Genomic DNA, 23,602 nt, shown 5'->3' on the forward strand with positions numbered 1-23,602 from the left:
TTTCACATTTTCAGGTCTCTAAACCTACCAGATAACATCCTGCTACATTTTAGAACATATGAGCTTTTTATGACTTGAAGCCTCCCTTTTTTTCTTTCTGTGTTGAAACAGGTGATTCACATTTGAAGAACTTCTTAGAGTTCCAGTAGTGTATATTGTTATATTGATGTCTGTATTATTCTTTAAAATTCTAATGATGCATATCTATTTAAAATCATTTTTTGAGGAAGTCAGTACCATGTTTTGTAGAATAAAAGAAATTTCATATTTGTATTGATAACTCAAGATAATACTCTACTATAGCACAGAAAGGAATGCATCTAATCATAAAGAGAAGTAGGAAGGAAAAGATGCACTGTGCTGAAATGTTTGGATAAAATGTTGTGAGGTGAAAAAATATTATGAGGTGAACTAAGTGAAGGACAGAATAAGTAAACTTATGAGTCAAAATGTTTATTTACTTTCTTTTTCAAGGTTTTAAAATTAAATTTCCTCTTCATTTTTTGAAAAAAGAGAAAATCTTTTGGAGTGTGTCCTTGAAAGCTTGTTTCACTTGCTGGTTTCTGAGAGTGTAAATGAAAGGGTTTAATAAAGGGGCAACCGAGGTATAAATGACACTTACACCTTTGGATAAAGTCACCCTTTCCTTTGCTGTTGGCTTTATGTAATTAAAGATACAGCTCCCATAAGTAAGGGAGACTACAATCATATGAGAAGAACAAGTAGAAAAAGCCTTTGTTCTTTTCTGAGCAGAGGGGATTTTTAGAATGGTCTTGATAATATATGTGTAAGAAAGAACCAGTAACAGCAAAGTGACTAGGAGATTTATAAGAGATAAGACAAATGAAAGTAATTCCAGTAAATGAGTGTCAGTGCAGGAAAGCTGAAGCACAGGGGAAGTGTCACACATGAAATGATCAATTACTTTGGAAGCACAAAAATCCAGTGTTAGTCCTGAGGCCAATGGTGGAAACGAAAGCAGAAAGCCAACCGTCCATGAACTGAATAGAAGTTGGTAACACACTTTGTTGTTCATAATGATGGGGTAATGTAGAGGTTTGCAGATTGCTACATACCGATCAAAAGACATGGCAGCCAGTAGGTAAAATTCTGTAATTTCTAACAAGAGGAAAAAGAATAACTGAGATGCACAACTATTGTAGGAAATTATTTTGTTTTCAGTCATGATGCTTATCAGGTATCTGGGAATACAGACTGTTGTCAATGAAGCTTCCAAGAAGGAGAAATTTCGGAGGAAAAAATACATGGGAGTCTTGAGGCGGGGATCTAGCAAGGTAAGAAGGATGATGGTTAAGTTCCCCAGCACACTCAACACATAGTTTATGAAGAAAAATATAAAAATCACAATTTGCAATTGTGGGTCATCAGTCAATCCTAGGAGAATGAATTCGATCTCTCTTGACTGATTCCTCATTTTAGACCTGAGTACTATTAAATACAGACAGGAAGACAACTTCAGAATTGGAAAAAAGAGGATTTTTACAAAAGCTACTGGCAGAAAAAAAAAATGTAGTCAGAAATGTAAAGAAGTTTTAAAAAATTGATCTAATTTAACAGGATAGATGATACTTAAAACTGTATTAGCCTAGGTCAATCTAACTGATTGCTGCTGTGATAGTTATGATAAGAACACTACTAAACTTTTTCTTTTTCCCTATTTGAACTTGAAAAATCATTTAAATTTTAGCTGATTATTTCCTAATGAGGTAAATTCTCTTTTATGTCTATAGAACAAAAGCTTGACCTTTAGAATATTTTCTATGTATAGCTTAAAAATCATTGAAAAACTTCTCATTACATCCAGAAAATTAATACCAATATCTATATGTAATTTGCTCTTCAAAAATTCTTAGCTCACTAAAACACTTAAAAATTTGTGAAATATGGAAGTAATGACAGTTACATTCTATTTCTATGATTGAAATATTCAGATATATACCATTATTTTGTCCTGATGCAGTACTTCCCCATTGTTCCTTTATCTCATTTCACTTAATTATTATTTTTCATTCATGTCAAATACATCAGTCTTCTCAGCAGTTGCATTTAATCATGAGGTTTTGACTGTTACATCTACATAAAAATAGAAAAGTAAATGACAGTTCAAAAGTCAATGGATATTACCTGGCTTTCACTTGTGGCAATGCTTTCATTTATGATCTATATATTTACTACAAATTATAAGTGACTTACCATATCTAGAATACATTGATATAATTTTTCCCTTATGGGAATATGGGTGAAACAGGGGTCAAAAGTAAATGATGAATATTCCATCTCTAATAATATTACAAAAAATTCAATAGCTTAAGAGGAAAGTTAATTCCAAAGCATTTCTGCAGAAAGGTTCTAAAAACATATATGCATTCTGGAAATTATATTAATCTGCTAATAACTTTCACTCTCACTGATGGTCATTAAAATGACACAACCCAGATATTACAAATAATTAGAATCCTCTTTCAGGCTGGATGAGATTGATTTTCTGTCCTTTTTCTTATATATTAAGATTAATGTAAATGTCTCTATAAAAATACTAAGTGAAAATATAATGCTCTAAATGAAAAGTGATTTGGGGAAATCCTTCATACAAAAGGAACCCAAATTTTGTAACATAGAATTCTTGCTTCAAATTATGCACTAACAAAAGGAACAGTTTTATTACTTTGCTCATAGGATACACAGGGGATTAATTTAAAAAGAAGAAGAAGAAGAAAGAAAAAGAAATGCCCCCTCGAGACTCATATCAGGAATATCAGTTATGTGAAAAATAACACAACAACCAAAACAAACAAAAAAGGAAGGAAATAAAAACTACTGTGAAATGCCTTAAGCACAAAACTGAATTTCTTTAACTACAAAACATATTCTCCCAAACGAGAACTAGAAGTAATTTAAACCCTATACTTAATGCCAACAAGAATTTCAGATATTCCAGTACCCTGGGACAGTATGACCATTTCTACACATTAAGAGGATTTAGCCCAAATGGAAACCATTCACTTGCTTCCCCAGTCAATAGTGGGATTTCATTAACTAGTGAATTAACTATGCCCCAAATTGGAGGTATAGGGCAGTACGTAATATTTTGCTATTTTTAATATTTTGATATAAAATATAAAGAAGAAAACCAACAAATAACCATGAAGATCATTTATTCCTGGATCATTTGTTGATCTATCTGCTATTCAATATAATAGTATGTGTTAATAACAAAAAAGAATATTCTACTAGATAAGCATGATATAGCCATTAGTATCAGGGCATTAACATTTATAGATTATTAACATACTTCTCCAATGCTATTTAAGTTTCACCGGTGACTAAAAGTTTTTTTAATGGAAAATAATACAATTTAGACTTATATGTTAATTTAATTACCATAATGTTTTAGTTTCCTTTAATTTGGAAAATTCTGTAGTCTTTCCTTAACTTCAAGAATATTGATTGAAAAATTTTTTTTCTTCCTTAAATTAACTCTAAATACATTTTTAAAAAATTTGAATCCAGTATAGTCTACCTACAGTTTTATATTAGTTTCAGGTGTACAAGGGAGTGATTCATTACTTCTGTATATTATGCAGTGCTCTTCAAGGTAAGTGTGATCTTTGTCCCCTTCTGTACATGCACACTTGAGCTGCTTCTATATTTTGGCCATTGAAAATAATGCTTCAAAATCAGAGTGCACAAATCTTTTAAATTACTATTTTCATATTCTTTGGGTAAATGCTCAGTTGTGGAATTAATGGATCATAGAGTAGCTTTATTTTAAGTTTTTAGGAAGCCTCATATTTTCTTCAACAGTGGTTGTATCAATTTGTATTTCCACCAATAATGCACAAAGTTTCCTTTTGAATTTGTTTTTGTGTTTGATATAAGAAAATGGTCCAGTTTCCTTTTTTTGCATTTAGCTTTCCAGTTTTTCCAACTCCATTGGTGAAAAAGACTGTCTTCTCACAGCTTACTTTTGCCTTCTTTGTCAAAGAGTAATTTTATCATGGGTTTATTTCTGGACTTTTTATTCTGTTCCATTGATCTGTGTCTACTTTCCTGCCAATACCATACTGTTTTGATTTATAGCTTTGTTATATAACTTGAAGTCCAGAATTGTGATAACTCCAATTTTGTTCGTTTTCAACTTGCTTTGGTTATTTGGGTTTGTGACTTTGGTGGCACCCCTATCTAAAACAAATTTTAGAGTTGCTTGGTGTAGTTTTGTGAAACATGCTGTTAGTATTTTGATAGAGATTTCAGTAAATGTTTAGATTGCTTTGGGTAGTATGAACATTTTAACAATATTTGTTCTTCCAGCCCATGAGCATAGAATACCTTGCCATATGGTTGTATCATCTTCAATTCCTTTCATCGGTGTTTTACAGTTTTTAGAGTACAGGTCTTTGATCTCATTGGCGAGTTTTTTTTTTTTTAAGTATTTTGTTATTTTTGGTGTAATTGTAATTGAGCTTGTTTCTGTCTATATGATTTATCCATTCATGTAAATAGGGTGTGAAAGTCGCCTACTATTATTGTATTATTATTGATTAGTACCTTTATGTTTGTTATTAACTGCTTTGTGTATTTGGTGTCCCATGTTGGGTACATAAATACTTACAATTGTTATATTTTCTTGTTGGATTGTTCCTGGTGTAATTATTTAGCATAATTTGCCTCTTTTTACAGTATTGGTATTAAAGTCTATTTTATCTGATATAAGTATTGTTACCCCAGCTTTCTTTCCACATCCATTTGCATGATAAATGAACAATATATATTTCTTTGAGTACAGAGAGTGAGAAAGGCTAAATATATGGGAAAAAAAAAAAAAAAACAAGGAAACAATAGCATTGATGACACATTGGATGGCCCAGATGAGTTTAGCAGTTCTATTCAGATTATTCCAGGCTAAAACAGCAAAATACACATTCTTTTCAAGTGCACACTGACTACTCTCTGGTATAGATCACAGGTTAGGCCACAAAAGAAGCCTCAACAAATTAAAAAAAAAAAATCAAAGTCATACCACAATGCTGTGAAACTAGACCACAACACTATAAACTACAAATCAACCACAAGAAAAAAATAAGTGGAAAGAACAGAAATACATGGAGGTTAAATAATGTGTTACTAAACAATAAATGGGTCACCAAAGATAACACATAGAAATAAAAAAAAAAAATACATGGAAACAGTGAAAATAAAAACCCAATGGTTTAAACCTTTGAGGTGCAGCAAAGGTGAATCTAAGAGGGGAAAAAAAATCAGAAGATGTTTTGAAAGTGTCTGGTATGGTTTCTACACAGATTTTATGTAGCATAAGCTACTTATTATTTTATATGTTCTCTCTGCTCCTGGATCACTGGAAATATTTCAGTGAATCAAAATTGCTAGAGCAGGACTGCTCATAAAACACTAAAAAATATAAAAGATCATATACATTAGTACTGAATTTGAAAAGGAATCTTGGGGACAGTGTCCAGTGAGACAGGAAAAACAACAACAACAACACCAAGCAAAAAACCACACTAGGTAAAGTTTGCTTCCCTTGACAATATTTTTCAGAGATTAACAACCAAACATCTAGTTCCTAATGCATATCTCTACTGAATGTGCTACTTCCCATGCCAATGTTTAAAAACTGGTAATCTACTATATAGTACTAAGTCCATTCTTGTTTTTAATTTAAATTCAATTAGCCAACATATAGTAGCGTATCATTAGTTTTGAGGTAATGTTTAATGATTTATTATTTGCCTATAACAACCAGTGCTCATCCATTACATGCACACTTTAATGCCCATCCTCCAGTTATCCCATCCTCCCATCCCCCCTCCTTTCTGCAACCCACAATTTGTTTCCTAGAGTTAAGAGCCTTCAGAAAGAATGAATACCTACCATTTGCATGACATAGATAGAAATAAAGGGTATTATGCTAGGTGAAATAAGTCAGTCAGAGAAAGAAAATTATCATATGTGGTTCCATTGTTTACTTAATATTTTTAATCTGTCTTCCATAAGAAAGTTTGTTACTATAAAACTGCTAATACTTCATACATTTTTTCTTTCCCACTCTGTTACTCACCAGCAATGGACCTTGAAAAACTTCTTGTTTTGTTTGATTAGAATTTTAATGTATTTGCCAAGTATAATATTAAGAATTAGTACCTTCCCCGACTAGACTATAGTAATATAATCATGCCCAAATGATATAATGTGTAAAAGTATAAAACACCAATAAAATTGTGCAGGTCCTAAGTAAAAGCTACAGATTTTTTCAGGTTCCCACAATTTTAAATATGCATGAAATAAACACAACTTTTTGTCTGTCTTGTTTTACAAACCAGTTACCACATTGGCTGTTATACCTCAAGATCTAAGGCAAATTACTCAACCTTTCCAAGCATCACTTTTAATATCTATAACAAAGATAATTGGTCTATGTTACCATATAGCTGTGAAGATTAAACACAATATTATTTAGGACATACCTAGTTAATTGTTCTCTAGAGAAGATATATTATTATTATTATGTTTAAAGATTTTATTTATTTTTTTGACAGACAGAGATCACAAGTAGGCGGAGAGGCAGGCAGAGAGAGAGAGGAGGAAGCAGGCTCCCCACTGCGCAGAGAGCCTGACGCATAGTTAGACCCCGGGATCCTGGGTTATGACCTGAACCAAAGGCAGAGGCTTTAACCCACTGAGCCATCCAGGCACCCCAGAAGAGATATTATTATTTATGAAATTCCTCTCAAACACTCATGTGGCATAGGTGTAATGGTGACTGCCTACCTCTCCATCTGTTACATATTTAAACAAATAATACAGATTTGGGAAGCCTGGTGGCTCCATTGGTTAAGTGTTGGACTTCAGTTCAGGTGATGATCTCAGGGTCCTGGAATTGAGACCCACATTAGACTCACCACTCAGCAGGGTATCTGCTTATCCCTTTCCCTCAAACCCTCTTCTTCCCCTGTTCATGCTCTCTCTCTTTCTCAAATAAAAAAAATAAAATATTTATTTTTATTTTGTATTATTTTTAAAACTTTTATTTATATATTTGACACAAAGAGATCATAAGCATGGGGAGCAGCAGGCAGAAGAGCAGGCTTCCTTCTGAGCAAGGGTCTGATGCTAGGCTCGATCCCAGGACACTGGGATCATGACCTGAGCCGAAGGCAGCAACTTAACCAACCAAGTCACCCAGGAGCCCCTAAAATCTTACATAATAATAATAATACAGTTAAATAAGGGTAGTACATAAAAAAGACATAACACATACCTTGAGCATAGCTAGAAAGGAATAGATGTATGACTTTTAGACAATTTATAAGTAGTAAAATAAACACTCAACTGAGCATGAAGAACTAGACAGATACTGCAGTTTGTGTGCATAAAATATGATTGTTGGATAATTTATTTCATACTTTTTATAGCTTTAAGAAAAAAAAATGTAAGAAAAAGTAAGAAATGCAATATTAGTAATGGAACAGATTTTAGAATAAATCCATGAAAAGAATGTTTACTCAAGTCTTTACAGTAAAAATAAGTATTTATATTATTTGGAACAATCAGGAAAATGATTATTGTTGTATAGCCACAGATGTCCAATTTAGTCTTACAAATCAATGAGGAAATGGAACCTATAGAGGATTTGAAAGAAACACACAATAAAGTTACTTTAGGTTTAAAAGAAAGCTTAAGGAAATGAGCACATCATAGCAAGTATTTGGGAGATGGATATTAGAAGATACTCTAGAAGTTGAAATTTTATTTGCCCTTTATTGGATCTTCACAATGACATCCATTCGTGTTAATACATACTTTCATTTTTTTCTAGAAAGCAGTACTTTATGAAGCAAGTTTCTGAAAGCTTGTTTTACTTGCTGATTTCTCAGGGTATAAATAAAAGGGTTCAACATGGCGGCAATTGAGGTGTTGAGAATAGCTATTCCTTTGGTCAGTGATGCTCTTTCTTTTGCTGAAGGCTTGACATACATGAATATACAGCTCCCATAAGAGATGGAAATGACAATCAAGTGAGAGGAGCATGTGGAGAAAGCCTTTTTCCTCTGACTAGCAGATGGGATTCTCAGGATGGTGCTAAGGATGCACAGGTAGGAGAGAATCACTAATGCCAAAGTGAAGAGCAGAGTGAGAAAAGTGTTATAAAGGCAATCCTCTCCAAAAGCCACATATCTGAGCACGAGAGTTGTAGGATGGGGAAATAGTCACAAGAGAAATGATAAATTACTTGGAAGCACAGAAATTTAGCTGGAGGATAAGCATGAGTGGTGGGAAAATGTTAAGAAATCCTCCTAGCCAGGACCCAAAGACAAGCAGTGTGCAGATTTTTTGCTCATGATGGTGGTGTAATGAAGAGACTTGCAGATGGCAATGTAATGACCAAAAGACATGGCAGTGAGAAGAAAAAATTCAGAAAGACCTATGAAGATGAAGAAAAATAGTTGAGCTAAACAATTGTTATAGGAAATGGTCTTGATGTTGGTAATGATTGCCCCCAAAAATCTTGAGGTAGAGACACTGATGAATGTGATTTCTAAGAAGGAGAAATTCTGCAGGAAGTAATACATAGGAGTCTTGAGATGATAATCAAGGTGAGGATGATGCTGGTTAGGTTTCCAGTGACACTTAATACATAAGCCATAAATAAAAAGATAAAGATTATAACCTGAAGCTGTGGGTCATCTGAGATGCCCAAGAGAATGAACTCTGTAATCATTGTATGTTTTCTCCTACTGCTTTTAATTTTCTTTAAGCAAAATCTGTTGAGAAACAAGACAGAAAGAAAGAGTATATGAACAGTAAAGGAATTGAAAATTTAAGAGTTCCTATTAGCTCCAATGAAATGAAGCAATGGAACTTTTTCCTGTGTGCAGTTTCACAATATCCACTCAGCCTGTTAAAGCATAAATATTTTACACATCCTCAGTGTGTACTTTGGGATACTTTGGGATGGATCAAGGTGGGCAATGGGGAATTGCTATTAACTGGCAGGAGTTCAGTTCTGTATGGTAAATAAGTACCAAAGATTTTGAAGATGAAGATGAATATTGTTGAGGAACAGTGTTTTCTGTACTACATTTTCCTTAAAGTTAACAGTACTGTATTTTAGATAGTCCAAGCTGGTGGATGAATAGGAGACATTAGTGTTTGTCTGGCCCCAGGAATTCAGCTAGATAGCATTCAAAGCATTCTTAAAACATGTGAACTCAACTGGAGATCTAAGAAAAGAAAAGCTGCAACTCTACAAATAGAAAAGTGACCCATTTCTACAAGGTAAGAAATGTGGAGAAGTGAATCTGAGGTGATCTATGGGTTGATAAACCGAGGAGGGAAAGAGACTTCATCAGTCAGCTACTGGAAAACGATAAAACAGAGAGCCTAAAATCAGAACTTTTAGAAGTCTGCTCCATTGGGGGGCCATCCCTGTCTGAAAGGTGCTCAGGTGGTAGAAACAGGGTAAAATACTTGGTGGCACAGTGTGGTCTCAGGATCCCCAGAGTCACAAGAAGGCCAGGATGTGGCAGCATTCCCAGTCATCAGAGCAGGGAAGTTGGCTACAATCAATGAGCCCAGGAATGGACTCTCAGGTCAGGTTGCCATATACCATGAAAAACAGTATGGCTGACCCCACCTTCAAGCAGGGGCCCACCAAAAGGCAGAACTATTGTGAGACCCCCTTTCCACCTGTGGAAGGAGTGGTGTGAGTGTGAACCACAGGGGTCTTCAGGGTTTGGAGACTCCAAATGGGGTTACATGCCTTGGATAGAAATGCACTCTCATAGGGTGGGTGGGCACTAAGAGTGGATGGAGACCAGGGAGATGGGAGTGATTGAGTACTTTTATCTGAGGGCACACTGAGGAGTGGGGCCCTTTTCTTTAGTCTCTGTGGATGGAGACTGGGAGGCTTCCATTTCCATTCATATCCTCTAAAGAGGCAAGGAAAGCCTTCAGGGAACAAAAGACACAGGGAGCAATCAGAGTAGATTACTTAACCTGATCCCTTGGCAAGGGCAGCACCAGTCTGTCTGGGGCAAATACACTGGAGAATCAGTGATCTCAGAAAGATCAGCAAGGACATCTGGCTCAGACCAGGTTTACAGATTATAGGAAATTGCAAAACTCCAGTGCTTGGAGAAAACAATATATAGAATGTATGGTTTTCCCCCAAATTCTTTTACCTTTCAATTTTAATTTTTTTCTCCTTCCCTGTTCAACCAATTTCTTATTTTGTCAACTCTTTTTTTAAGAACTTTATTTATTTATTTATTTGACAGACAGAGATCACAAGTAGGCAGAGAGGCAGGCAGAGAGAGGGAGAAAGCAGGCTCCCTGCCAAGCAGAGAGGTCGATGCAGGGCTCAATCCCAGGACCCTGGGATCATAACCTGTGCTGAAGGCAGAGACTTAACCCACTGAGCCACCCAGGCACCCCTTACAACTGTTTTTTAAAAAATCTTTTTAATGTTCATTTTCACACTTACATTCTATCCTTTTATTATATTTAATTTTATTTTTTGTATATATATATATATATATATATATATGCACACACAAACACACACACACACATATATATATACACATATATATGTATATATATATTTCTTTTTTACAATTTTAGGATGCACTTTCTTCTAACAAATAGGCAACAAACTTATACACCAAGAATCTAGTATATAGCAATACAAGCCTTTCTCAAGAAACATGAAAGTTCTCAAATAGACAATTGACTCTACACCTAAACTTCTTGGGAAAAGAACAGAAAATAAAGCCTAAACCCATGAGGATAATAAAATTAATAAAGATTACAGCAGAAATCAATAAAGTAGAAACCAAAAGAGCAGTACAGTAGATAAGCAAAACTTGCACCTGGTTCTTTGAAAAAATTAATAAGATTGATAAGCCCCTGACCAGACTTATCAAAAAGAAGGAGAAATGACCCAGATAAATAAAATCTTGAATGAAAGAGAGAGGTCTCAACCAACACTAAAGAAATACAATTATAAGAACACTTGAGGAGCAACTATATGCCAATAAATTAGGCAATGAGGAAGAAATAGATGCATTCTTAGAAATGTATATCCTACTAAAACTGGAACAGGAAGAAACTGAACAGACCCATAGCCAGCAAGGTAATTGAAGCAGTAATCAAAAATCTCACAACAAACAAGGGTCCAGTACTGGATGGTTTTCTAGGGGACTTCTACTGAACACTTGAAGAAATACTATTCTTCTGAAATAAAGCCTATTCTTCTGAAGCTTGTTCAAAAAATAGAAATGGAAGGAAAACTTCCAAACTTTTCCTATGAGGCCAGGATTACCTTGATCCCCAAATCAGAGAAAGACCCTAACAAAAAAGAGAATTACAGATCAATATCCCTGATGAACACGGATGCAATAATTCTCACCAAATTACTAGCCAATAGCATCCAAAAGTGCATTAAAAGGGTAATTCACCTCAACAAAGTGATATTTTTTCCTGATATGCAAGTGTGTTCAACATCTACAAATCAATCAACATGATATACTACATTTATAAAAGAAAGGACAAGAACTATATGATCGTCTTAATGCAGAAAAAGTATTTGATAAAGAATGCTTTCTTGATTAAAACACTTCATAGTATAGGGATAGAGGGAACGTACCTCAATATCATAGAAGCCATATACAGAAAGCCCAGACAAATATCATTCTCAATGGGGGAAAACTGACAGTTTTTCCCCTAGGGTCAGGAACATGGCAGGGATGTCCTCTCTCACCACTATTGTTCAACGTAGTACTAGAAGTCCTAGTCTCAGCAATTAGACAACAAAAGAAACAAAGGACATCCTAACCGGCAAAAAAGTCAGACTCTCACTCTTCATAGATGGGTTGATACTAAATGTGGAGAACCCAAAAGATTCCACCCTCATATTACCAGAACTCATGCAGGAAATCTGAGTGGCAGGATATAAAATAAATGCACAGAAAACAGTTGAATTTTATACACTAACAATGAGAAAGAAGGAAGAGAATTTAAGGAGTGGATCTCATTTACAATTGCACCAAGAACCATAAGATACGTAGGAGTAAACCTAACCAACAGGCAAAGGAACTTTACTCAGAAAACTATGGAGTACTCATGAAAAAAATTGAGGAAAATAACACAAAGAAATGGAAAAACACCCCATGCTCATGAACTGGAAGAATAAATATTGTTAAAATGTCTATGCTACCTAGAGCAATCTACACATTCAATGCAATCTCTATCAAAATACCATAAACTTTTTTCACAGAGGTAGAAAAAAAATCTTAATATAAATATGGAACCAAAAAAGACCCTGAATATCCAAAAGAATGTTGTAAAAGAAAACCTATATTACAAATCTGTAATCATTCAGATGCTATGGTAGTGGCACAAAAACAGACACATGTAGTCTTTTGGATGCTACTGGCTATTGGAAGAGAATAGAGAACTCAGAAATGAACCCTCAACTCTATGATCAACTAATCTTTGACAAAGCAGGAAAGAATATCCAGTGGCAAAAAGACTTTTGTTGAAAAAGTCTTATCAACAAATGGTGTTGGGAAAATTGGACAGCCACATGCAGAAGAATGAAATTGGACCATTTTCTCACACCATACACAGACTCAAAATGGATGAAAGACTTGGATGTAAGACAGAATCCATCAAAATCCTTAAGGAGAACACAGTCAGCAACCGCTGTGACCTCAGCCACCACAACTTCCTGCTGAACAAATCTCCAAAGGCTAAGAGAGTCAATGGCAAAAATGAACTCTTGCGACTTCATCCAGATAAAAAGCTTTTGCACAAGAAAGGAAACAGTCAACAAAACTGAAAGAGAACCTACAGAATGGGAGAAAATCTTTTGCAAATGTCTTAACAGATAAAGGGCTTGTATCCAAAATCTATAAAGAAGTAATCATACTCACACCAAAAAAACAAATAATCTAATCAAGAAATGGAGAGAGGACACAAATCAACATTTCCCTAAAGAAGACTGTAAAATAGCCAACAGACACATGAGAAAATGCTTCACATCACTCAGCATCAGGAAAATACAAATCAAAACCACAATGAGATACCATATACAGCAGTCAGAATGGCTAAAATTAACCATTCAGGAAATGACAGATGTTAGGGAAGATAGAGAATGGGGAACCCTCTTACATTGTTGGTGCGAATGTAAGCTGGTGTAGTCATTCTGGAAAATAGTATGGAGGTTCTTCAAAAAGTTAAAAATAGAGGTACCCTATAGCCCAGCAATTGCACGACTAAGCATTTATCTCCAAAGATACAAATGTAGTGATCCGAAGGGGCACCTGTACCCTAATGTTTAAAACAGCAATATCCACAATAACCCAACTATGGAAGGATCCCAAATGTCCATCAAGAGATAATTGGATAAAGAACACGTGGTGCATTTATACTATGGAATACTACTTATCAAAAAACATAAAATCTTGCCATTTGTAATGACATGGATGGAACAAGAGGGTATTATTCTAAGCAAAGTAAGTCAATCAGAGAAAGACAGCATATGATCTCACTCATATGTGGAATTTAAGAAACAAAATGGAGAATCACAGGGAAAGAGAGGAGAATATAAAACAAAGTGAAATCAGAGAGAGACACACAAACCATAAGAAACTCTTAATCATAGGAAACAAACTAAGGGTTACTGGAGGGGAAAGGGGTAAGGGGATGGGATAGCCAGGCAATGGACATTAAGGAAGACACGTGATGTAATGAATACTGGGTATTATATAAGACTGATGAATCACTGACCTTACCTCTGAAACTGATGAAACATTTTATTTTAATTAACTGAATTTAAATAAAAATGAAAGAGGGCGCCTGGGTGGCTCAGTGGGTTAAGCCGCTGCCTTTGGCTCAGGTCATGATCTCAGGGTCCTGGGATCGAGTCCCGCATCGGGCTCTCTGCTCAGCAGGGAGCCTGCTTCCCTCTCTCTCTGCCTGCCTCTCCATCTACTTGTGATTTCTCTCTGTCAAATAAATAAATAAAATCTTTAAAAATAAATAAATAAAAATGAAAGAAAACATTACTGTATCATGCCTTTAAAAATACAAATGGGTAGATCTTAAGTGTTCTCACCACTTTACAAATATAATTTGTACTTATTCACAACCAGAGCAGTTAGCTATATAATCCCAATATTATTAATAATCTCTACTATTTATTGATAACTAATTACACTATGTGCTTGAAAGACTCATTTCCATCCCATAGTACATTACGTGTGCCAGATTTATCTGACATCTGACTTACCAGTTACCATCTGACTTATTAGAGGGAAGCCTCTATTGAGAGAGGCTATAAAAACCCTGTTTGTCAACTATTTGCCTTCTATCACATGCAAATTATACTTCAGTCAAAATGAAATTGAGAAACCATTCATACATTTTATCTTCTATTTTGATCCCCTTTAATTTTTTATACTTATTTTATTTTTTTCTTAACAAATACTGTGCTATATTTCTTAATTGATACACTGTATAGGGATCATTATGAATGTTGAACAACTAATTAGGATGTAGTATATTTTTCATTAATAAAAAGTGTTTTCTATTATTTAGGAAACATTTCAATATCCACAATTCTTATTTAACCTACATATGCATGCATGCACACACACACACACACACACACACACACACACACACACAACCACACATACATATCATCCAAAATACTTTAGGCATTTAATACATTCAGTAGAATGGAAGAGTATTTTAACAGATGAAATTCTAATTTTATATGAGATGGGAAATTTTGTTCTGTTATGTAGTTTTTATTTTCTAAAAACACGAGTGATTTTGTTTAGGCATTAAGTAATTTACATACATGCCCAGTTTTAAACTAGTCTAAAACTAGAGAAGGAGCTACACATCTATATTCTAGTGTAGTGTATAGTGTACCTCTAGTGTATACCTATAGAGATATTTATACTATTTCATACTCTCTTTCTATTTAAAATCATATGAATTACTGCTATTAGTATGGAGGAATTTCCCTAAGTTAAAGAGGTAGGAAAGCACTCTCCTAGAAAACTTGGGTGAATAGTTTAATTTCTTTACTTGTATGTGTTTTCAAAGTAATAGGTTTTAATTTCTTTTTTATTTTCATTTTTTGTTTTTCATTATTATTACTTATTAAAGATTTTATTTTTTTATTTGACAGGGAGAGAGAGAGTACAGTAGACAGAGCAGAAGGCAGAGGGAGCGGGAGAAGGCTCTCTGCTGAGCTGGAAGCCCCATGTGGGGCTCGATCCCAGAATCCTAAGATCATCACCTGACTTGAAGGCAGCTGCTTTAACCAACTGAGCCACACAGGTGCCCCATAATTTCTCTTTTCAAAAATATTAAATGATATTACCATAGTTATTTCCATAAGGAAGAGTGAAAATATCTGGGCTCAAATCCAGACCATTTAACTGGTCTGAAACCATGTATTCTTTGTACAGCATGAACTGGTCAGTAGGTGATAAGTGTCAAAGTTTGTATTTTGCCTTAATTTCAGTCTCTTTGTTTTTCTTTATTTATTTTTATTTTTATTTTATTTCATTCTCTTATTTTTTTTTCCTGACAATCAGATTTGTCTTCCCCTAAAAAAAAGACATATTTTTGACACATTTCAGCAAAATTTGCATATCAAAAGGCAGAGTCTGTTACAATATTTTGAACAAACAAATACTGAAATATTAAGATATTAAACTAGAAATAGTAAGTATGTTAAAGAGATAATTTGGGGATTCTTGCTATGTATTCCAAAAATAACCTTTTGAATGAGAGAAAGATAAAAATATATTTATTGACAAATAAGAACATACTTAATTTCGGATATGTCTAATGATTCCAGACAGAAGTATAATCCCAGATTTTCTTAATTTACTTAAAAGGTGAGACACAATGCATTCATAAGCTACTTCTGGAGACTTTTTGTCAGGAATTCACCCTTCCTCTATTATGTGATATCTCTTTCATTTTTTCATATAAATATAAACATTATTCTGACCTAAATTTTAAAAAGCTACTATTGTAACTCTGAGAGTTCTTTAAGTAAATTTCTGGAGAATACTGCTTTGTGACTAAAATGTAAACCATTTTAAAGTTATCTGGATAAGATGAGGATTGAATACTATCCAAAGATGAAACAATTTACCTTCTCTAGTCACTGTATAATGAATGAAAGGCCAGAATAAAGAAAAGCCAGATGCAGGAGAGATGGGCCTAAGAGGTAGAGTGATGTCATAAAGTATATCTTTCAGAAAACTAAGGAATATAGTGAGATAGAAGCAAAATTAGACCTACCAGCATATCCAATCAACTTAGTTTCTCCTTGGTTGTATTTAATTTTTCTCATATGCACATGGCACTCGGTCTTCACACAGGAGATAATTTAATCTTAACTCTTTTGGGTTTATTAAATACAGAGCTGAGCTCCAACTCTTCATTGAGGGTAGCACTCAGGTTTTATTCATTTATACATGTCTACCAGCATGAAAAAGAATGAATGTACCAAGAAAGAAATGCAATAATTTAAAAGTCAGAAGGGTATTTGAAACTCAGTGTTTAATATTTTAATTTTAAGTGTATAGATGTAATACCATGAGAAGTAAATGTCAGTGAATTAATTATAAATCAATAATATATAATGAGAGATGGAATGGCACTTAGTTTCTAACTGATCCTCCATTTGCCCTTAAATCTTCAAATTAACCAGTATTAAATATTTACAGTCTATTATATCAGAAATTTTGTTCACGAAGACAGTCATATTCATACACTCAGAGAGCATATTTTTAATATGTAATAGATAATGGAATTTTACTACAGAAATATTAACCATTTTTTTCCCAGTTAACAATGTACTAGATATCATTCCTTGTCAATTTACAGAGCTGGCACTCATCCTTTCCTAACAAATTCATAGACTACCAGAGGAAACTTTTAATAATTTAGTAGTTTAATTATTAATTGAGATTCAAGGAATTAGCTTGCTATCAATTTCACATCATTAGCTAAAATGCTAAGTCTATTTTTATGCATTCATTTGCATATACGCAACTACTAGAATAAAATATGTGTAAGTCCACATTTTGATAAATACTTCAAAAATCCTACCAACAAAGAATGAGCCCTTTTCATTGGATCCTAGCCATCACAGATATTAGAAAGCATTTCCATATTTTATAAACAGATACAAAAATGAAGCCACAATCCACATAATGAGATATCATAAGGATCAGATCACAATTCTTAGATTTTGAGGTTAAAGAGACCCAATGATTTTGTAAAGTTGTAAAATTTATTTAACTTGCAAAATCTATTCAACCTTCCTATCAATTTCTGTACTCATAAAATGAGAGGGCCAATACTATTAACTCATAGTTTATAATAAAGATTAAGTGAAATAAATCACGAGTGGAAGTCATTCACTCTCACATGTGTTGTGTTCCCTGCTGGAAGTGGTTTCTTAGGCATCTCAATTCATTTCTAACCATTCATCAGTGCTAATTTATTTGTTCTTTTTTTTTTTATATTGAGTATAGCTGACATACAACTGTTAGTTACATTAGTATATTAGTAATATTGTTGTATTATGCTCAGATGGAAAGCATAATGAATTGACAAGTTTATACATTGTGCTATGTTCACCACAAGAGTAGCTATGATCTATTACCAAAGAAAATGGACCTCTTTCTCACACAATACACAAAAATAAATTCAAAATGGATTAAAGACCTACATGTGAGACCCAAAACCATAAAAGTTCTGGAGAAAGAATAGGCAGTAAGCTTTTTGACATTGGCTATAGCAACATTTTTCTATATATATCTCCTGAGGCAAGGGAAACAAAAGACAAAATCTACTATTGGGACTACACCAAAATAAAAAGCTTCTGCACAACAAAAGAAATAGCCAACAAAACTATAAGGCAATCTATGGAATGAGAGAAGATATTTGTAAGTGCCATACCAATAAAAGGTTAATATCCAAGATACATAGAGAACTTATAAAACTCAAAACACCAAAAAGGAAAAAATCCAATAAAATAATGGGCAGAAGACATGAATAGACACTTTTCCAAAGAAGGCATCCAGATGGCTAACAGAACATGAAAAGGTGCTCAACATCACTCATAATTAGGGAAATAAGAATCAAAACTACAATGAGATATCATTTCACACCTGTCAGAGTGGCTAAATAAAATAATACGAGAAAAAACAAGTATTCATGAGGATGTGGAAAATGGAGATCCCTCCTGCACTTTTGTGCTGAATGAAAATTGGTGCAGCCACTCTGGAAGACAGTATGGCAGTTCCTCAAAAAGTTAAAAATAGAACTACCCTATCATCCAGCAATTGCACTACTAGGTATTTACCCAAAGAAGACAAAAAATTCTAACTCAAATGGCTACATGGACCTGTATTTGTAGTAGCACTAGCTATGATAGCCAAATTATAGGAAGAGTCCAAATTTCTACCAAATGCTGAATGGATAAAAAATGGTATATATACACAATGGAATATTACTCAGTCATAAAAAGCAATGAAACATTCCCATTTGAAATGACATGGATGTAACTGGAGAATATTATGTTATGTGACATAAGTCATTCAGGGAAAGACAAATACCATGTGATTACACTTGTATGTGGAATTGAAGAAACAAAACAAATAAGCAAAAGGAAAAAACAGATGGAGGGAAGCAAACCAAGAAACAGACCCTCAACTGTGGAGAACAAAGTGTTGGTTACCAGAGGGGAAGTGAGTTGGGGGGATGGGTGAAATAGGTGATGGAGATTAAGGAGTGCACTTCTGATTAACAACAGTTGCTGTATGAAAGTGTTGAGCCACTGGGTTGTACACCTGAAACTCATATTAAGATATATGTTAACTAACCAGAACTTAAATACAGACTTAAAAAGAAAAACAAATAAACATAAATGCAAAATAATTGATTTATTAATGAATAAATGAACAACAGTTCTCCTTCAGGATCTGGGATGTACTAAGTAAAGATAATTCATTTTCTAAATTATTGTAGTGGTCTTATTCTCCTTGGACATTCTAGAACTTAAAATATATATATTTTTTAAAAAGATTTTATTTATATGACAGAGAGAGCACACAAGTAGGGGGAGCAGCAGGCAGAGGGAGAGGGAGAAGCAGGCTCCCCACTGAGCAGGGAGCCTGAAGCAGGGCTCAATCCTAGGACCTGGACTCATGACCTGAGCCAAAGGCAGATACCTAAGTGACTGAGCTACCGAGGCACCCCTAGAACTTAAAATCTACACCTGTGCTAGCCTCATGGAAAATTATACTACATTACTAATAATATAATTTATTACCCTATTTTTATCACATTACTTCTCATTCTTCCTTTTTTTTTTTTAATTATTTCTTTTCAGCGTAACAGTATTCAATGTTTTGCACCACACCCAGTGCTCCATGCAATCTGTGCCCTCTGTAATACCCACCACCTGGTTCCCCCAACCTCCCAACCCCACCCCTTCAAAACCCTCAGGTTGTTTTTCAGTGTCCATAGTCTCTCATGGTTCACCTCCGCTTCCAATTTCCCTCAACTCCCTTCTCCTCTCCATCTCCATTTGTCCTCCAGGTTATTTGTTATGCTCCACAAATAAGTGAAACCATATTATAATTGACTCTCTTCGCTTGACTTATTTCACACAGCATAATCTCTTCCAGTCCTGTCCATGTGGCTACAAAAGTTGGGTATTCATCATTTCTGATGGAGGCATAATACTCCATAGTGTATATGGACCTTTAACAGAAACTCATCTATTCTACCCTGGAGAGATGTAATTATCAACCAGATTGCCAAGGGTATTGGAAATAACATGAGTGGATAACACGCATTTAAGCATTTATAATGTCAGGATCTTGGCATAGTGCCCTATACAGTGGAGGTAAATTGAACAAGAAGATGTAAAATCTCTTTCTCTTTTTTTTCCCTAAAGATATTTATTTATTTATTTATTTTTAGAGAGAGAGAGTCGGACAGAGTGAGGTTAGGGATAGAAGGAGAGAATCTTCAAGCAGACTCTCCACTGAGTGTTGATCCTGAAATGGGACTCAATTCCATAGTTATCGCCCTCGGAGCACAACGACAAGATGCCCTGGTTCGGATGCATCTTCTCTCTCTTCTCTCTCTTTATTTCCGCAAGTCTACACACTTATATACACTTACATGACCAATCAGCGAGCAGGGTACAGGAGGGAGCGAATCAGGCTGTGCACCTAAACGAACAACTTCGCTAGCAACCAATGCTGTTTACTTCCTCTTTGGGCGTTCTGCTTAGTCTCATGAGGCAATCCTAACCTGGCAACTAGCCAGGCGCCATTTTTTAATGGCGGAGGCCGCCCTGGCCAGGGGCCTGCCTCCGACATCTCCCCCTTTTTTCTTTTATGGCAGGGATCATTCCTGTCTTAGGTTGTCAGTGGCGGGGAATATCCTTACCTGTCATCAGACGGCAGATATCAATGATCTGCGTCCTGTCTTAGGTTGGTATATTTTTCCCACCAATCTTACCCGTCATTGACTACCGATCCAGCATACTTAGCCACACTTGGGGGGATGTTCCAGACTTGATGGCTAACAAGGCCTGCACCATGGCTTGCTGTTGCCTAGGTTGCTGTCGCCTCCAAATTTGCAGTTTCCTTACTAGCAGAATCAAACCCACTACGAGGATTATCATCAAACCAATTACGCTAGCCCATTGTTTCGTAAAGGTTAACACATCTTGCAATGTTTTGATTATCTCTGGGAGAGTTGCAAGCTCAACTCTGGTGTTATTTATCCTTGTTATTCCTAGTACCAGGTGCTGAGTATAGTTTTGGAATTCTGCGGACTAATTTCTCCGCAAGTATTGGGAGAGCTGTTGGGAGACATTCTGTAAGTCACTCATATTAGTATAGGCTACGGTAGTTACACAAATTGCCAGGAAGGGTACTATACATACCAGTCCCAATAGGGCCCCCCATATATCCACTTGTTCTTGAACCAAATCCACTCTCTGGTTGACTATCAGGATTCCTGCTTGCAGATGTGCATTGATCTGAGTCTATGTTTGAAGGGCAGCCGCCGTTCCTTCTGCAAGGGTTTTCACAGCTTCCACAGTGGGTATAGTTGCAGCAAGCAAGACTGCTGCTGCCGTGGCAGCTGCTGTAGATATAGCCAGTGCTGTCAAAATGGCGGCTGTGATACCAGAATCTCTCTTCTTTCTGGATAGCACCACCAGTAACTTGTCCTCTGGAATGGAAAATGGGATAGGAACATGGGTAGGGATACGCATAATCACAGCCAGCTTGAAGGCCGTGACATTCCAGCACTGGGAAAGATAGCAATTCTTAGTGCAATCATTCAGCTCGCTAGCATTTGTTACGAGGAAAAGGCACGGTGGCCAGACGCATATGGGAGTGGGCTGATAAGTAATATTATTGGGACAAGACACATTAACTGTTGTCTCAAAGGTACTAGAGTCATTTTGTTTATAAGAACAGTTGAGGAATTTGCCACCGTTTAACATGGACACTGCTGAGATATCAGTACATGCTCCTAGCAAGTACAGACCTGCCATGCATCAAAGGGAGAGGAGGGAATATGAGAGAAGAGTTAGTCACTGGTAAAGGATATAGCCATGCTTTAACCACTGCTCACAGCTCTCTGGCTTGAGTCTGCTGCAGGAGGTTTAGCCTCCCCAGAGTTATCATCAGCATCTTCAGCATCATGACTGGTGTTTGGAGGCAAGGCTGCACGCACCAGCCGCTCTGGGATCCAAATTGGAGCCTCCTTTTCCTGTGGAAAAACACATACAGACCCCCTACTCCACCTAACACTGGATCTGGTTCATTTCACTTTCCTGTGAGGATGTCCTTCCAAAGTACTAAAGGCTTAAGGGAAGCAGCAGCATCACTTGCATGTCTGTCTGCAGCTGATTTACCCGTTTTGCCCAATGTTAAAAATTTCAAAATAAAGAGAATGGTGTTGAGCTTATCTTTAGGGGATCTGAAGGTGCTCCTTATTCCCCCTTTTTGTTTATAAAGTGCATTTTTTATTGTAAGATGCGCACGCTCCACAACACCCTGTCCTTGTGGGTTATAGGGTATTCCATGTATCAAGTGAATGTCAAGTTGTTGTAGGAAGGCTTTAAAGGGTTGTGAGATGTAGCCTGGACCATTATCTGTCTTTAATTGGCGTGGCTTTCCCCATGCCGTGAAAGCCTGTAGGCAATGGGCGATAACATCTCTGGATTGCCCCCCCCCACCATGCACTGAGGCGAAAATTATTCCAGAGCAGGTATCTACAGAGACATGAACATATCTTAACTTTCCAAATTCTGAAACATGTGTGACATCCATATGCCATATATGATTAGGTAACAAACCCTTAGGATTAACCCCTAAGGACGGTGCAGGTAGTAAGATCATGCAATTTCTGCAGGAGACTATGTCCCATGCCTGTGCTTTTGTTATGTTAAATTTGAAGCGAAGAGTTAAAGCATCCTGTTTCTTCAAATCCTCCCCTAAGTGGTCCCTTTGAGGTACGTTTAGCAAGCCTTCATCTAGGAACCATGGAGCCGCCTTTTCCACTGTATTCAAAAAGGCCCGAGCAGTTTTTGCTTTTAGTGGAGTTCCATTGGCTTTCAGCAGGTCTTCTAAAGACCCTTCCAACCACACTTTAGGTACTTCAGATCCCATTATGAACACACCGACAACAGACGCAGACGTTAAAGACTCGCTGCTAAATTCTGCTCTAAGGCCGCCCCGCTTCTTATTGCGGACTTGTACAAGATTCCCACCACTTTGGTCCCTTCCCCGCTTATCTGCGGTTTCGATAAGAAAATCCCGGCTCTATGGCCGCCCCGCTTCTTGTTGCGGTCTTGTACAAGTTTCCCATCACCTTTGTCGTGGTTTTACCCCACTTACCTGCGGACTTCTCTCTTGCAAGGTTTTTCTATTTTTACTCCCCGCTTTACCGCGGAATTCCCACTTTTGAACGTGGCTAATGTCCCCACTTACCTGCGGACCTTTAGTCCCTGCTTTCCTGCGGAATACCTTGCAAGATTCCTTTATTTAGTTCCCGGGTGCCGGCGCCATTTATCGCCCTCGGAGCACAAGGACAACAAGACGCCCTGGTTCAGATGAATCTTCTCTCTCTTCTCTCTCTTTATTTCCACAAGTCTACACACTTATATACGCTTACATGACCAATCAGCGAGCAGGGTACAGGAGGGAGCGAATCAGGCTGTGCACCTAAACGAACAACTTCGCTAGCAACCAATGCTGTTTACTTCCTCTTTGGGCGTTCTGCTTAGTCTTAGGAGGCAATCCTAACCTGGCAACTAGCCAGGTGCCATCTTTTAATGGCGGAGGCCGCCCTGGCCAGGGGCCTGCCTCCGACACACAATGCATGAGATCATGACTTGAGTTGAAACTCTTGGTCCCTGAGCCATCTAGGGACTGTGCATCTCATGTCTACTAAGATGCTACCAATACTGATATAGCACTTC

At 36.2% G+C, this 23,602-nt stretch overlaps 1 protein-coding gene and 1 pseudogene across 2 annotated transcripts in view; both read right to left on the reverse strand.

Annotated features, from left to right (window-relative positions):
• Window positions 1-496: 496 nt before the first annotated feature.
• On the reverse strand, window positions 497-1,435 carry LOC309869878 (olfactory receptor 6C6-like; the record flags this gene model as incomplete). The annotated part of the gene is made up of 1 exon (XM_082741653.1): window positions 497-1,435. The coding sequence occupies one exon, from the start codon at window positions 1,433-1,435 to the stop codon at window positions 497-499; it is 939 nt and encodes a 312-aa protein (XP_082597779.1).
• Window positions 1,436-7,844: 6,409 nt separating this feature from the next.
• LOC309870319 (olfactory receptor 6C74-like) overlaps window positions 7,845-23,602 on the reverse strand; it is a 79,263-nt pseudogene continuing 63,505 nt past the window's right edge. Inside the window, exon 3 of the transcript in view lies at window positions 7,845-8,028. The product of the transcript in view is annotated as an olfactory receptor 6C74-like (transcript). The remainder of the gene's footprint in view (window positions 8,029-23,602) is intronic.

Source organism: Mustela nivalis (assembly GCF_964662115.1).
Source record: "Mustela nivalis genome assembly, chromosome: 7".
In the NCBI taxonomy this organism is placed as follows: Eukaryota; Metazoa; Chordata; class Mammalia; order Carnivora; family Mustelidae; genus Mustela; species Mustela nivalis.